This window comes from Sapajus apella, unplaced genomic scaffold (assembly GCF_009761245.1).
Source record: "Sapajus apella isolate SASKATOON/1434 unplaced genomic scaffold, GSC_monkey_1.0 scaffold23, whole genome shotgun sequence".
Taxonomy (NCBI): domain Eukaryota; kingdom Metazoa; phylum Chordata; class Mammalia; order Primates; family Cebidae; genus Sapajus; species Sapajus apella.
In genome coordinates, this window is record NW_022436963.1 from 4,290,363 (window position 1) to 4,306,626 (window position 16,264).

A 16,264-nucleotide genomic window follows, 5' to 3' on the forward strand; every position below is an offset into this window, starting at 1 on the left:
TCACGCCTGCAATCCCAGCACTTTGGGAGGCCTAGGCAGGCGGAACACAAGGTCAAAAGATCGAGACCATCCTGGCCAATGTAGTGAAACACTGTCTCTACTAAAATACAAAAATTAGCTGGGCGTGGTGGTGGGTGCCTGTAATACCAGCTACTCAGGAGGCTGAGGCAGGAGAATTGCTTGAACCCGGGAGGTGGAGTTTGCAGTGAGCCGAGATCTTACCACTGCACTCCAGCCTGGCACCCGGCGACACAGCAAGGTTGTCTCAAAAAAAAAAAAAAAAAAGGAACGCCTAGTGAAGTTTAGAAATCCATTTTAAACTGTTGCTTCTTGCCACATGTCACTGTGTCACTGGTGCTGCCCTGTGCCAGCCCTAGGATGAGATGAGCCATCCGTGGCTCTCCCAGTTCACCCAGGCTCAGTGCAGCCCTACACAGAAGGGCAGGGTCTGGAGCCTCATCAGGAGTTGACGCCACCCAGAGCTGGGAACCCCCCAGGCAAAAAGCTTCCACTGCCAAATTTTGATTCCTCAAATTGTGTTAGGTTGGTGCAAAAGTCATTGCTGTTTTTCCCATTAATATTTGCCTGCACCTTGTCTAATGTTTAATCCTTGTTTATCCAGCGCTGCATTGATTACTGGTCTGAGTGAGGTGACAGGGCAGCAGAAGCCTTAGAACATGATCGATGCCATGGGGCTTCGGGGCCTGCCGCTGTGCGTGTATCTGGTATCTCTCCTTGCCCTACAGGCCATGCCCGCCCTGGCCTCGGCTACGGGCAGGTCCAAGAGCAGCGAGGTATGTGGCTAAGCCCACAGGGCAGAAATAGGCAGCCGAACCTGGATGGGGCCCGGGCGGGACACAAGACCCCCACTCCAGGGGCAGGGGCCACCCCCACCACCTCCACCACCTCTGAGTGGAGAGCTGATCTCCCAGCAGCACCAAGGAGGTGAGGGTAAGGGGCAGAGGACACAGGCTGTGTTCCACTCTTACCCCTGAACTGACAGGCTGGCAGTCCCTGAGTTGCCCTCTTACACTTGACCCTGATTTTGTTTTGCAGAAGCGACAGGCCGTGGACACCGTGAGTAAGAGTCCTGGCACAGGGACCTGTGATGGAGCCCTTATGACAAGCTTGCTTTCCCCCAGCCCTCAGGGCCGAACCCTCTGTCAGGGCCATAGGCGGCTGGGATTCTCCCGGATCCTGGAAATCGAGGCCTGTTCCCACCTCACTTCATACCCCGTAGTACAGCCTCCGCCAGAGAGCAGGAGTCTTCCTGGGAGGCCTGGCCTGTTCTTCCAGCATCGGGCGCCATGCACAGGAGCTGAGTGCCAAGCCCCCGCGCCTCAGGAAGCCCCTCCCTGACCGAGGCCCCGTCCCAGGCCACAGCTCCTTTATGTCTCACTTTAGGCTGTTGATGGCGTGTTCATCCGGAGTTTGAAAGTCAACTGCAAAGTCACCAGTCGCTTCGCCCACTATGTTGTCACCAGTCAGGTGGTCAACACTGCCAGTGAAGCCAGGGAAGTGGCTTTCGACGTGGAAATCCCCAAGACGGCCTTCATCAGTGACTTTGCCATGTGCGTGCCTGCCCAACTCTCATGCCCTCGCACAGGGTGTCTGCTCACTAGTCCCAGCCTCAGAACGAGGCTCAGAGTGGCCGGACGGTGCAGAGCATCTCCTCATTCCAGAAGGGCCACAGACCAGCCCTGGCTCTGAGGGGAGGAAGAAGCCCTTTAGGTCTGTGCTTGGCTCCCATCTTGGAGACAAACGAGGGCCCATGATAGCATGTTTCAGCCTAGAACCCAAGGAACCAAGGCCAGCATCTGAGGGTTCTTGCTGGCCTCCGACCTGGGCTGCTCACCTCACTGTGTCCATGGACCCCTGAGTTCCACCTCAGGCAGTGGAAGGCCGGGCAGGAGACGCCCTTATCCAAGGGTTCGCATGGACAGGCCCTCTCAGGACCTGTGTGGTCAGGAGGCTCATCTTTACTGGGGGTATCCTTCCCTCCCTGCAGCACAGCAGATGGAAACGCATTTATCGGGGACATAAAGGACAAAGTGACAGCATGGAAGCAGTACCGGAAAGCAGCCATCTCAGGAGAGAATGCCGGCCTTGTCAGGTAAGTTCTGGGCCGGGCTGGTCTCATCCCTAGGGCTGCCCTCCCCAGCCAGGACAGATCTGAGGGCTGGTGGCTTTGGTGGAGAACAGCCAGGACGATGGAAGGGACAGCGAACTGCCCAAACTCCGATTCCAGCATAGTGCACTGAACAGGCTGCTGCGCAGTTGCCCTTTTCCCAGGTCTGCCCCTGGGAGAAGTGGATCCTCCCATCCTTGGGCCCTGACCCTGATCAGCCAGCTGACACATCTGTGAGCTCCAGGGAAATCTGGGAGCGGCACTCATCTAAGAGAAATAAATCCTGAGGGCCATGCTTTAGGTGACAAGGACCCACACTTCATTTACCCTCTGTCTGTCTGCTGTTGCCTCTGGTGGCACATCCAGGGCCTCGGGAAGAACTATGGAGAAATTCACCATCCACCTCAACGTCAACCCCCACAGCAAGGTCACGTTTCAGCTGACCTACGAGGAAGTGCTGAAGCGAAGCCTTATGCAGTATGAAATTGTCATCAAAGTCAAGCCCAAGCAGCTGGTGCATCATTTTGAGGTAGATCACAGGTCCCAGGGCAGGGCTCCTGCCCTCTCTGTCACCATGGCTCCCAACACTGGTTGAGCACACACCATGTGTCACCCAGGCCTGAGAATACAGGGATGGAGACTAGCTCCTGAGGGTGAGCTCTGATGCACTCTTCTTGGGCAGGGAGCTTCCTGAACTCTTTAACTTCTTCTTTATCTCTGAGCCTCGGTTTGCTCATCTGCTAAATGGGGGATTCCAATGGGTCCCAGCACCGCCACAGGGATCAAGAGAAGTACTGAATGTCCAGGTAACTTGTAAACCAGAAAGTCCTGCGCAGCCTGAGGACCTGGAATTATTGCTGGCACCTAAGTGGTGGCTGAGTTAAGGGATGCAGGCATGCACACCTTCATTCGGTTAGGATTTTTGGAGTGCCTACTGAGTACGAGGCCCTGTGCTCAGCGCTGGTGGGTACTGCACACAGGTAGTTAGGACACATGTTGGCTCCTGGCTGAGACTTGGTGAGTGGGAGCCGTGGTACACAATTTGCTTCAATGTGGTGTGAGCCCATAATCCTAGCTATGCGGGAGGCTGAGGCAGGAGGATGGCTTGAGCCCAGGAGTTTGAGGCCAGCCTGGGCAATATAGCAAGATCCCATTTTTTTAAAAAAGAATTTGCTTCAATGATGCAGATCGATGTGGACATCTTTGAGCCCCAGGGAATCAGCAAGCTAGATGCCCAGGCCCCCTTCCTGCCCAAGGAACTGGCGGCCCAAACCATCAAGAAGTCCTTCTCAGGGAAAAAGGTACAACGGGATGGCAAACAGTGGTGGTGGACCCTTTGGTGACTTCTCACCCTGCCCACCCTTTATGGAATGTCCAGCCTTAGCCCAGAAACCAGGCAGGGGCTGTGGGCTGCCCTCCGGATGAGAGAGGCTGGTGTCATGTGATTGGTGCCTAGGAGAACACAGCAATCCAGTGGATTTGTTTGTTTGTTTGTTTGTTTGTTTTTGTTTGTTTTTTTTTGAGATGGAGTCTCACACTGTCGCCCAGGCTGGAGTGCAATGATTCGATCTCAGCTCACTGCAACCTCCACCTCCCAGGTTCACACGATTCTCCTGCCTCAGCTTCCTAAGTAGCTGGGATTACAGGCACATGCCACCACACCCAGCTAAATTTTTTTTTGTATTTTTACTAGAGACGGGGTTTCACTATGTTGGCCAGATTGGTCTTGGACTCCTGACCTCATGATCTGCCCGTCTCGGCCTCCCAAAGTGCTGGGATTATAGGCGTGAGCCACCGCGCCCGACTGCATCCTGGTTCTTAGGGCAATTTAGCAAACACCTGCATGCTGACGTGGAGAAGGAGCCAGCTCCAGCTCCACCACATGCTGGCTGTGTGGTCCACGGTGAGTTGCTGGCTTGCCTGAGCCCCAATGCCCTCTTTACCTGCCTCACATCCATGAGAGAGCATTCAGGGAAATATCCAGCACATAAGCAAACCTCAGATACTGCTGTGATTAGGACTCCAGGCTTCAGGTTTCTGGGAAACATAGTTAAGTTTGGAAAGACCTTTGTACTACAATTCATTTAAAAGCAGTGCTTCTTACAGTTTAAAGGAGTTTCCTTTTAAACAAAATATGACACCTCGGAGTGTTAGCAAACATGCTTGCTTTCTGTGGGGGAACAAAGGGATGGGTCCTTGTCTTCCTAAGAATTTTTCAAGGTTCTATTTTATCTTCCTTCCTTTCTTCCTCCTCCTCCGCTGCTGCTGCTTCTCTTCTTCTTCCTTCTGCATCTGCTTCTTTTTGATGAGCTATCTTACAAACAAAAAGTTCTTTATAGAAAATGTACAAAGTCCAGAAATATAGAAAGTATTGAATAAAAACCATCACTAGCTTCCCCAAGCATACCAAGAACTCCAGCCGGACCTCAGCTTCCATTCTCTTCCTCTCTCTGTTCTTTGTCACCCAGGCAGCTTTCATTTCCCAGCACAGTGTTGTGGTGTTGCTTCTTCACTCAGCAGTTTGACTTGCCTGATGTCTCCCATGCTATCACATTGCTGTCACTTTGTTCTTATTTATATACCCAAAGTGATCATGTTCATTGTAGAAAATCCCAATGATTCAGAAGCGAATAAGCAGGGGAATGGGTTGTCTCTCCCACCACCTACAGGTGTGTGCTCCCAGCAGCTAGGAGAATGGCCCACCAAACTCATTTCTGTGCCTGTGCACACACACACACTCACACACACACACACACTCTTACACTCACACACACTCACACACACACTCTTACACTCACACACTCACACTCACTCTCACACTCACACACTCACACGTGTCTTCTTATGTTGTGTTTGCAAACACCCTGTTTATGGTTGCACAAACCAGTAATGGCTCACACTCTCGGTGGTTCCAGGGTCACGTGCTGTTCCGCCCCACCGTGGGCCAGCAGCAGTCCTGCCCCACATGCTCTACGTCCTTACTGAATGGGGATTTCAAGGTGACCTATGATGTCAGCCGAGAGGAGATCTGCGACCTCCTGGTAAGCCCTGAGCTTCTGGCTCAGCACCCAGAGGGCGGGCCAGGGGGCTGTGAGGGCGGCCTCACTCATTCTCCTCTCTTTCAGGTGGCCAATAACCACTTTGCCCACTTCTTCGCCCCCCAAAACCTGACAAACATGAACAAGAACATAGTGTTTGTGATTGACATCAGCGGCTCCATGAGAGGCCAGAAAGTGAAGCAGGTGGGCCGCAGCTCGAAACGGCTCCCCGAGCAGAAGCTCCCGCAGCCGCGTCACCCGCTGCATGCCAGTTTCGCCACCAGAGTCTGGTTTGGGATTTATGCTCCTGGTCAGAGGCAGGGGGATTTAACAGAAAATCCCAGTGCTTAGCATCTCCAGAATCAGCATCACCTCCTCACTGTACCACTAGGAGGAAGTGTATTCACCGCTCCTCAACAGCAAAAAAAATGGAAATGACAATGGTGTCTGCAGGGTCGTAGAGTTACCTCCTGGGAACATGATTAGAAGAGGAAAAAGTGCCAGGGATAATGATGGTGGTCCATGGGGAGGCGTCATACAGCAGGGAATAGCTCTCCACCCACAGGGCTTGGAGTGCCCTGTCCATGGTGCAGTATATACACGGCTGGATAAGCAGTGTTCTAGAAGCACAGCTCCTGGGATACTTCTCTTAACCCTGCCCCTCCTGAACTCCTGATTGTTCCTTCTCCCCATGCTGGGTTCCTCTGCCTTCTCCACCCCCTCATCCACCCCAAGGCCGGGCAGGACGCTTCTGACTCGGGGCCACCTGGCTGTCCTGTCTCCTCCTGCTTTGTCCACACTATGGACTCAGAAACGGGTACCTGGAGTTGATAGAAAGCGCTGTCCTGGGGCCACCCTGGGGCCCTGTCCCTATGCTGACTGTTCTATCCTTGCAGACCAAGGAGGCACTCCTTCAAATTCTGGGGGACATGCAGCCAGGGGACTACTTTGATCTGGTCCTTTTTGGGTCTCGAGTGCAATCATGGAGGGGCGCGCTGGTGCAAGCGTCTGAGGCCAACCTACAAGCGGCTCGAGACTTCGTGCGGGGCTTCTCCCTGGACGAGGGTAAGGGTGGGGGGGGTCTCAGGCCACCTTGATGTCACCTCTGTCCCCTCAGAATGAGGGCATACACTGGTCTTTCTGTCATTTGCAGCCACAAACCTGAATGGAGGTTTGCTCCGGGGAATTGAGATCTTGAACAAAGTTCAGGAAAGCCTCCCAGAACTCAGCAACCATGCCTCGATTCTCATCATGTTGACAGATGGCGATCCCACAGAGGGTAAGCACCTTGGGGACTGCCTTGGGAGGTGGTGATCTCCTTGTCACCAGAGACATTCAAGCTGAAGTTGGAAAGCCAACCATTGGAGATGCCATCAGGGGCAGAAAGGCTCAGGGCAAAGTCAAGCACTGGTCTAAAAACACAGTTCAGACCACGGAGTCTGCAGGAGCTCCAAGGTTACCTCTGTCCTGTGAGGTGAGAAATTGGAGATGTTTCTAAATGACACAGGTCTGTACAAGTCCCTGGAGGATGGGCAGGATTTCATGCTTCTGTTTACAGTGTAATGAACTACTTATTTACCGCATACTGTGTGCTGAGCACAGGGCTAGGGACTGAAATACCAAGGGAACAAGGCACGTCTCTGCCCTCAGAAAGCCCAGGGCCTACTGGGGGAGGCAGATCCAGAAGTAGACACTGCTGAGAGCCCTGAAAGAACAGGACGCCTGAGGCTGTGGAACCATAGACAGACACCTGACCCAGGGGGATGTCCAGGAAGGCTTCCTGAAGGAGGTGACTCCTGAGCTCAGTCTGGAAAGAGGAGAGAGGCAGAAGGGGCAGCTTAAGTCATAAAAAGGGTGTGTGTACTGGCAGGCCCTGCCCGGGAACTGTGGGCATGTGCAGAATGGGGTGAAACAAGGGTGGGAAGGTCAGCGGGATGCGCAGGCCATGGCAAAGGAGCCATGGGAGATTTCCAGCAGAATCAGACCTGCTTGTGATGGACCCACGTGGATGGGCGGGGTCTGTGAGGAGCTGTTAGTAGCTGCTGCAGTCTCCCTGGAGAGCCAGGAGGAGGCGATGCCTCAGGACCCCGATGGAGACTGGAGATGCTCTGAGACGGAAGGTTGAGCCCCAGGAGCCCGCTCATGCCCCACATGCTTGTGGGGGAGCATCCCGTTACTGCCCAGGTGTGTGGCTGCAGGGGTGACAGACCGTTCCCAAATCCTCAAGAACGTCCGCAGCGCCATCCGGGGCAGGTTCCCGCTCTACAACCTGGGCTTCGGCCACAATGTGGACTTTAACTTTCTGGAGGTCATGTCCATGGAGAACAACGGACGGGCCCAGAGAATCTACGAGGACCGTGATGCCACCCAGCAGCTGCAGGTCTCCCCTCACAATCCCATGTCCCTCTGATGGCATGCCACAGGGAACTCAGCTTTAGTGGCCCATCAGCCTAGAGGAGCAAATAAAGTTCTAGTGCAGAGTTCAAATCAGCTGCATAGGATGGGTGTGGTAACTCATGCCTGTAACCCCAGTACTTTGGGAGGCTGAGGCGGTGGGTCACTTGAGGTCGGGAGTTTGAGACCAGCCTGGCCAACATGGTGAAGCCCTGTCTCTACTAAAAATATAGCAATTAGCCGGGCATGGTGGTGGGCGCCTGTAATCTCAGCTACTTGGGAGGCTGAACCTAGGAGGTGGAGGTTGCAATGAACTGAGATTGCGCCACTGCACCTCCAGCCTGGGTGACACAGTGAGAATCTGTCTCGAAAACAAAAAAGCAGCTGCATGACCTTGAGCCAGCTTCTTGACCTCTCCAACCCTCAGATTCCTTCTCTAACTTGAGGATATCCCAACATTCCATTTTGTGGACAGGCTTCCCATGAGGGGCCCAGGGTGCTCAGCTCTAAGGCTGCAACCTCTATCCCTGCAGGGTTTCTACAGCCAGGTAGCCAAACCCCTGCTGGTGGATGTGGAATTGCAGTACCCCCAGGATGCTGTCTTGGCCCTGACCCAGCACCGCCATAAACAGTACTACGAAGGCTCAGAGATTGTGGTGGCCGGGCGCATTGCTGACAACAAACAGGGCAGCTTCAAGGCTGATGTGAAGGCCCATGGGGTAAATGGTGGGCCGTGGAGGGTGGAGAGGCCAGGCGGCACCCTAGAGGCCCCAAACCCACACTGTTCCCCGTTCCTGCCAACCCCCAGGGGCCTCTCTTTCCCAAGAGTGGTGCCCTTGCCCCCACACTGCCACATACACCCAGGCCTGAACATCCGTCCATGCAGGCATCCTGGGGGCTGAATCGGTTGGAATGGGGCCAATATGGCTTTGATCAGTTGCAGTCTCGGCCCCCAGTGACCAACTGTTACTTCTCACATCATTCACCTCAAGGCACAAGAGAGCCAGAGATCAACCTCTCCCTTCTCATTTGACAACCATTTCCTGAACACCTACTCTGTGCCAGGCTTTGTGGCATGGCACAGTGCATGCATGTATGTGCACCTATGTGGTGGTGGGGACAGGCATGTGAGACCTGTACCCTGCCCTCTAGGACACAGAGAATGCCCTACAGTGTGGTGGAAGGTTCAGGACTCAAGCTTTGAGTAAGGAGAGTTGAGCTGGACCCTGGTTCCACCCTGACCAGCTGGGCACCCTTGGGCAAGTGGATCCAGTTCTCTAGGCCTCAGTTTCCTCTTCTGTTCCATACTGCACTAGAGCATTGTGTGGAGTAAATGGAATAATCCATACAATACCCGAAGGCAGCAGCTGGTGCACAGGACGCCCTTGGGAGTGGTGCCCCGGTTAACGTGGCTGGATGGAGGAGGCATGTTTGTGTGCTGTGGCAAGCTGCAGCAGGTCATAGTGGAAACAGCTGGGTGCTTATTGGCCTCCCCCAGAGAAACTCCACAAGGCAGGGCCTGGTTCTCCCATCCCATGGCTCACAGAGGGTGCTTGGCAAGAATGGATGAATAGGATGAGGCGAACAGGCTCAGGGAAGCAGATGATGCTGAGAAGGAAGGTGCAGAGACCAGATGAAATGGGCCCTCGGAGCCCCAAGCATCAGCCAGGGCCTGCTCAGCAAGGCGCAACGCCTTTCTCTGCACCTCAACTCTCAGGTGGGACAAGAATTCAGGACCACCTGCCTGGTGGATGAGGAGGAGATGAAGAAACTGCTCCGAGAGCGTGGCCACATGCTAGAGAACCACGTTGAGCGCCTCTGGGCCTACCTCACCATCCAGGAGCTGCTGGCCAAGCGGTAAGTTCCCTGCAGCTGCCCCAGGTGGGCAGCCCGCCCCAGATTCCCCTCACCCCTTGGAGGTGAGCAGGGGAAGGGTGATTCTGGGGCAAGTAGGTCAGATTTACTTTCCTCTTCTGTTTTGCTCACTGACTTAATATCAACCAGTCAGTCAACAGTTGGGGCGGGCCCACCAGAGCACACGGCAGACTGATGTTTGCCTGCACTCGGCACACTGAGGTTCGGTGAGGTTAGGCCTCTTGATCCGGATCTCACAGCTGTTAACTTCTCTGCATATCTCTGAGCATGCCCCTCAACTCCACCAAATCTCCAAGCGATCTCTGTAGGAGGTCATTAAACCTGGAGGCCCCTGAAGACACAGCCACTGCACATGATACCGTGGGGGCTTAATACATATGTGATGAATGAATGAATGAATTGGTGAGAGGTTGAGGGCCATGCAAGTCCACCACCGCCCACGCTGCGGGGCTTGGAGCCAGCTTCTGTCTCGAATGCAGGATGAAGGTGGACGGAGAGGAGAGGGCCAACCTGTCATCCCAGGCCTTGAAGATGTCACTGGCTTATCAGTTTGTGACCCCACTGACCTCCATGAGCATCAGGGGCATGACAGACCAGGACGGCCTGAAGCCCACGATCGACAAGCCCTCAGAGGGTATAGGCCTCAGGGGTCTGCAGAGGGGTAGGCTGTGGGCCAAAAACCCCCAGGACTTTAATTCTTTTCTCTTGCCCTCCCTTCCAGATTCTCCGCCCATGGGTGAGTTTCAAATTGCGTTGGTTTCAGCTTTGGGCTTTGGTGGCCGGGCACGTGGCAGGTGCTCTGGGCCCAAGCATGAAACTCCCCATCCCTCCTCTTCTCCGACTCCACTCCTTCCTGCTCTTCTGTCCCCTGAGCCGCCCTTCTCCACGTCACTGTGAACTCCTGGCCGCATCCTTTGCACTTTGTGAGCTTTGATGCAGCCTGAACCCTCAGCAGCCTCCACCAGGCCCCTCTTGATGTGAGCGTGTATCTGTGAGGAGGCAGGACCCTAGGGGAGGGCTCAGACCCCCAGGGGGAGGGCTGGCCCAGGCCTGTTGTGGACAGGGCTGCATGCCTTTTGTGTGGGGCACTGTGGGTGATGCTATCTTCTATAATATGTCCTTGTCTTCTACAGAGATGCTGGGACCCAGAAGGAGTAAGTGGCAGCCATCCTGGCCATTCACAACTCTACCCCTCCTTGATTATCACCCCATTGGGTTTCTCCCTCTGTCCCAGCTGTCTTCACTGCCTGTCACTAGGATTCCTTAGAACAGACCCCTGAACAGCCTGGCTTCCCTAAACCAAGGTCCCTATAGGAGGAGACAGAGCGGGGGCCAGCCAAACATGCCAGGCCAAGCTTCTGTCCCCAGATCCTGAGAGAGCCAATCAAGGGCACATGGTGTTGAGTGGCCATCGCAGCTTGGTCTCAGTCCAGCTCCCCAGCTCTGCCTCTCCTGCTCCCCCACTACCCCCCCAACCCCGCTGATGAGGGAGGAGTCATCAGAGAGATCAGCAGCTCCAGGGAAGGCCTGGCTGTCCCGCTTCTGAATGCCACTCCTCTCCCATCAGCATTCGTGCTATCAGCCTTGCAGCCTTCTCCTACTCATTCCAGCATTCCAGACCAAGTGACCGGTGGTGAGTCCTTGGGAGGGTCCGAGGGACACCCCTGTTTGGGACCCACCCTGCCTGGCCATCTCTGTCTCTGTCTCTGTCTCTGTCTCTCTCTCTCTCTCTCTCTCTCTCTCTGGGACCTGCTTAGCTGAACCCCGGCCCCTGACCAGCCCCATCTGCCAAAATCCAATCTAACGGATTCTATGCTGTGCCCTCAGTGGACACGGACCCCCACTTCATCATCCATGTACCCCAGAAAGAGGACGCCCTGTGCTTCAACATCAACGAGGAACCTGGTGTGATCCTTAGCCTGGTACAGGACCCCAACACAGGTATGGTGGGCATCACGCCTCTGTCAGACAGGGCCAGGGCTCCTCTGCCCTCAACATTCATCCATGAACAGGACTATGGCCAGGGGCTCCACTGCCCTCTGCCTGGGCACTAACCGCCTGGCTGGGCTCTGCCCACTGCCTTCCCACTGCATTCTCCTGGCTGTACCTACACGGGGCTGGCTTCACGGGCATGTGACTGGGGCAGGCACAAAGGGACCCTGTACTAAGTTACCAGGTTTAATGCTTTTTTTTTTTTGAGTTGGAGTCTTGTTCTGTCACCCAGGCTGGAGTACAGTGGCATTATCTCTGCCTCCCAGGTTCAAACGATTCTCCTGCCTCAGCCTCCCAAGTAGCTGGGACTACAGACACGTGCCACCATGCTTGACTAATTTTTGTATTTTTAGTAGAGACAAGGTTTCACCACATTGGCCAGGCTGGTCTCGAACTCCTGACCTCAGGTGATCCGCCCACCTTGGCCTCCCAGAGTGCTGGGATGACAGGTGTGTGCCACTGCACCTGGCTGGTTCAATGCTCTTTTGTTGCCGCCTTGAAACCCTTAACGCTTTTTAAACAAGGGGCCCTTCATTTTATTGTATACTAGGTCTGTATAGGGAAGTATTTTATACTCCCCCCACAGCATGGCTGAGCAGAGCCTCAAAGCGCCTCTCTCCCAGCAGTGCCTGGGTGATGGGGACCGGCTCCTTCTCCATCTCTCAGTCTCGCTCCCTGCTGTCTCCCTCCCTCCCCTTCCAGTCAGTCCACCACGAGTGCTTGTGCACCAGCCAGGGGCTGGGAATGCAGTGGGAGCCAAGATAGTCCCTGCTTTCATAGAGTTTAGGGAAGGGGAAGACAAACAGCTGAACACATTCTGAGATGATCATTTCAGAGTGTGAGATGGGCTTCGTTGGCAGAGTGAGGGTGGTGGGTGGCTCTGTGGCTGCCCAGGTCAGCAAAGACCTCTGTGAAGAGGTCCCACAATGCATTTCCAGCACGATGGGAGCCTGTCCCTGTGTGAGGGGCTGGGGCCACAGAGAAGGAGCAGGCCAGGTCCTGTCCTCAGGGAGGCGAGACCTCCGTCAGGCCCAGAAGTGAGGGCTGAGTATGGCATATCTGGCATGGCAGGAGGGGTGGAGAGGCAAGGGAGGTGGCACTGTGTGAAGGACCAAACCTGGAACCCCAAGGCAGGAGACTCTCAAAGACGGAGTGGCACAGGGAGCAGCGGTGTCTGAGGAAGGAGGCATGGTCCTGAGCAAAGGCAGACAGGCCCCTTCCCGACCCAGATGCCCTCTTGCTCCACTACAGGCTTCTCGGTGAACGGGCAGCTCATTGGCAACAAGGCCAGGAACTCTGGGCAGCAGGAGGGCACGTACTTCGGGCGGCTGGGAATCAAGAACCCTGCCACAGACTTTCAACTGGAAGTGACTCCGAAGAACATCACGCTGAACCCCGGCTCTGGGGGGCCTGTGTTTTCCTGGAGGGACCAGGCTGCGCTGCGGCAGGACGGGTAACCTGCCGGGGCCTGGGCGAGAAGCAGGGGGAAGCATGGCCTGGGCCAAGGACTCTGTTGTCTGAGTCTGCAGGGCCCTTGTCCCTAAGCCATGTCTGTGGGTGACACCCATGTGGCCTGTGCAGACATGTCAGATTCCATGGACCACTCAGCCCTCCATTTCCCTTGGTTCCTGGACATGAGCTCTGGGCCCGGGTGCGTGGCGCCCGTGCTCCCACTGCACCCTTGCCCTGAATGCCACCCTTGTCTCCACCAAACAAAGCCAGCTCATCCTCCCAGGCCCAGCAAATTAGGCCACCTCTTCCCTGCAGCCCTCCTGCTTTTTTCCTCTGCTGAACTCCAGATTTCTCTGGGCTTCCCATTTGGCCTTTGTCTTAGTATGCATTGTCTCGTGATTTTTCCTTCCTTGACTCATTCATTCATTCAACAGCCTTAAGTCCGAGTTCCGGCTCCACTACATATCAGCTGTGCCACCTTGGGCATGTTACTTGACCTCTCTGAGCCTCAGACTTCACAGGCTCAGAGTGAGAACTGAATGATGCCATTTGCCTAGAGGGCTTAGCACAGGGCCTGCCACTTATAAGGACCTCATGCACAATAGCAGCATGTGGGAAGGGGTGTGGAACAGGCAACAGCTGGCCATCTGGGGATGAAGGGTTGGGCAGGTGTGGTCATAAGGGTGACAAGGGCAGATGACAATGGCAGCCGAATGGAGAGGGAGGCAGGGCGGCCGCACCTGCCCTTATGGCCACCTGGCTCTGCAGAGTGGTGGTGACCATCAATAAGAAGAGGAACCTGGTGGTGTCTGTGGAAGACGGCGCCACCTTTGAGGTTGTCTTGCACCGAGTGTGGAAGGGGAGTTCGATCCCCCAGGACTTCCTGGGCTTCTATGTGCTGGACAGCCACCGGATGTCGGCGCGGACGCATGGGCTGCTGGGTAAGGGTGGCCAGGCTGGCAGGGCTGTGGGGAAGGGGGTTGAAGCCAGAGGACATGTGGGACCTGGGGCCATGGGTCAGCTCTATAGCTGGGCACCAGGACAGGCCCACCTCCAGCGTGGCCTCCAAGGCGCACAGCTGTCTGAGGGACTGTCTTGGTGAGGCTGTGATCAAACACACAGTGAAACAAACACTTCAGTGAACCTGGGAGCAAGAGAGGGGCAGAGGTCCGAGAGCAGAAAGGCCCTGAGGGTTCCCAGGGACCTTGTGAGTAGGGTGGGCCACCGACCACACTGCTCCTGTGTGGCCTTTCCACAGACACTGAGCTCTATGTGCACCTGCCCCACAAACCTCTCTCCCCAGCCAGATCCCGTTTTAAAAGACAGGAGGTAGGACCACCTAGAAATGCATCTACTTCTCTACAGCAAGTGAACCAGAGGTAGCTTTTTGTGCTGGGATTTTTAGCAGAAACGATCAAGCCGTGGAAAAAAGTGTTGCCCTAACCCCGCAGTGAGCACCTGCTGAGTGCAGGGCAGGAGCGAGTCCCCAGGAGGGTAACCGCTGTCTCCAACGCGCCTTTCTAGGGCAATTTTTCCACCCCTTTGGTTTTGAAGTGTCTGACATCCGCCCAGGCTCCGACCCTGCAAAGCCAGATGCCACGATGGTGGTGAAGAACCGCCGGCTCACTGTCACCAGGTTGGGGGGCTGCTCGCCCAGCACTTCTGTCCTCGGCCACTTTGCAGTTCTTCCGGGTCTTCCTCCAAGTGTCACATGGGTGGGGTGAGCTTCCTGGGGCGGTGCTGCCCTGCTGGTCTGAAGCGAGACCCCAGCTGACTTGTCTCCGCACAGGGGTTTGCAGAAAGACTATAGCAAGGATCCCCGGCATGGGGCCGAGGTGTCTTGCTGGTTCATCCACAACAATGGGGCTGGACTCATTGATGGCACCCACACCGACTATATCGTCTCCGACATCTTCTGAGCCCTCTGGCCAGCACACCTGTCCTCCCTGGGGCCAAGGCAGAGGAGAAGGACGACATTCTGACCTGCCGCCCTGGCTGCACCTCCTTAACGAAGCTGGGTCCTGTGTCAAAGCACCTCACGACTTCCATTAAAAAGAGACCATGTCCACCCCAAGCTGGCTGATTTTGGGGAGGGAGGATGTCAGGGAGGCAGCCCAAGACGCTGCCCCTCAGATGGGCTTAGGGGTTACAGCAGACACAGGGATAGGAGAAGCAGGTAGAGGGTGGGAAGAAAGCTCACACGAACTCTGCCCCCACCCACTCCACCCTGTTCTCGGCAGCTGCCTGGCCCCATGCCCTCTGTGTGCCCTGAGTGCCCCCTGCACTGCAGGCAGGTCCAGGGGCCAGTGGACACTGCCATCATGAACAGTCACAGTGCTTCCGCTAGTCAAGCCCTGTTCTAAGTACCTTATTTGAATTCACTAAGTCTATGTTCCCAGTAGCCCTAGGGGACACTTATAGCACACCCATTTACAGCCAAGGAAACTGAGGTGAGGTAATTTCTCCAAAATCACTCAGCTTCTAAGTGGCAGAGTTGGACTTTGTACCTGTGCTGTCTGATGTCAGCATCTGTGTACTTAACCACCCCCGTATGAATACTCCATTCCAGGCAGTCAGGAGGACAATGGCCAAGGCTTGTTGGGATTTGGTTCTGGATATTCCAAAGTATCACTTTTATTGAACAAATGAAGGATCTATTTATAGATGGAGTTGGGTCCTGACAAAGTCCTGCCGGGAGCGGGAGGCTGCAGCCCCATTTCCCTGCTGAGGGTTTGTAACGTCTGACAGCCAGACTGGTATTTTCCAAAGGCAGAGATGTTCCCTGCCCAGAAGCTGTGATTTCAGGGGGCCAGGAGTGGCATCCTACCATCTCCTCACATGAATACCTGGAATTCCCCCATCAGGGCCCCCTCCCTTGGCTTGGCCCTGGGACCTAGTCAAAATGCAACATCATGGGTGCAGGAGGTGAACCACACTTCAGAGAGCTGTGTGTGTGAATGTGAACAGGTCTCTACCCACTGCTTTCCAAAGGGTTTCTGCTTTTTCTCTGCTAGTTTCTGTACAGTTCTCACTACAAATGAGGCTTACAAGGGACCAGTCAGAACAAGGACTGGTTTGGAGGGCCTGGATCAATAACACAAATGCTTAGCTCTAAGGCTGCCCCAGCCAGGCCTGGGGACACAGAGCCCCTGGCAGCAGGCTGTGGGCCGGCCAGCTCATCTTCCCAGGTATCCTGGGATTCTCCAGGACAAGCTGTGAGCTGCCAACTGTCTGGGTCACCCTTGGCAAGGCCTGATCTTCCTCTCCTGTAGAATGGAAAGAGGAGAATCCTAAGATCTCTTAGATTCTGTCTAATTCTAAACTCTGCATGATGACACTGATTCCTCCAAATCCCCAGCCATCCCTCGAGGCCACTTGAGCAGCT

The 16,264-nt window shown here is 55.1% G+C and overlaps 1 protein-coding gene across 2 annotated transcripts; it reads left to right on the top strand.

The window, feature by feature from the left end:
• The first annotated feature begins 645 nt into the window (after positions 1 to 645).
• ITIH1 (inter-alpha-trypsin inhibitor heavy chain 1) lies at positions 646 to 14,953 on the top strand. Of its 2 annotated transcripts, XM_032290169.1 has the most exons (22): positions 646 to 794; positions 1,057 to 1,077; positions 1,405 to 1,571; positions 2,009 to 2,113; positions 2,495 to 2,657; positions 3,316 to 3,429; positions 5,044 to 5,169; positions 5,254 to 5,370; positions 6,063 to 6,231; positions 6,320 to 6,445; positions 7,365 to 7,546; positions 8,094 to 8,279; positions 9,278 to 9,417; positions 9,915 to 10,069; positions 10,157 to 10,171; positions 10,569 to 10,589; positions 11,003 to 11,068; positions 11,263 to 11,376; positions 12,679 to 12,880; positions 13,648 to 13,820; positions 14,404 to 14,515; positions 14,669 to 14,953. In XM_032290169.1, exons 1-22 carry the CDS (start codon positions 678 to 680, stop codon positions 14,796 to 14,798), a joined length of 2,721 nt encoding a protein of 906 aa, XP_032146060.1. In that variant the 5' UTR covers positions 646 to 677; the 3' UTR covers positions 14,799 to 14,953. The 2 variants fall into 2 exon arrangements, 1 of the variants encoding a protein (XP_032146060.1); XR_004272443.1 differs by lacking the exon at positions 13,648 to 13,820 and having other exon boundaries at positions 678 to 794.
• Positions 14,954 to 16,264: the final 1,311 nt, after the last annotated feature.

Bases quoted from the DNA above. Each gene is read 5' to 3' on its own strand.
- ITIH1 (XM_032290169.1), top strand. From the start codon at position 678: ATGATCGATGCCATGGGGCTTCGGGGCCTGCCGCTGTGCGTGTATCTG. The intron at 2,658-3,315 runs GTAGATCACAGG...TCAATGATGCAG, and splicing joins AGCTGGTGCATCATTTTGAG to ATCGATGTGGACATCTTTGA. The intron at 8,280-9,277 runs GTAAATGGTGGG...CTCAACTCTCAG, and splicing joins CTGATGTGAAGGCCCATGGG to GTGGGACAAGAATTCAGGAC.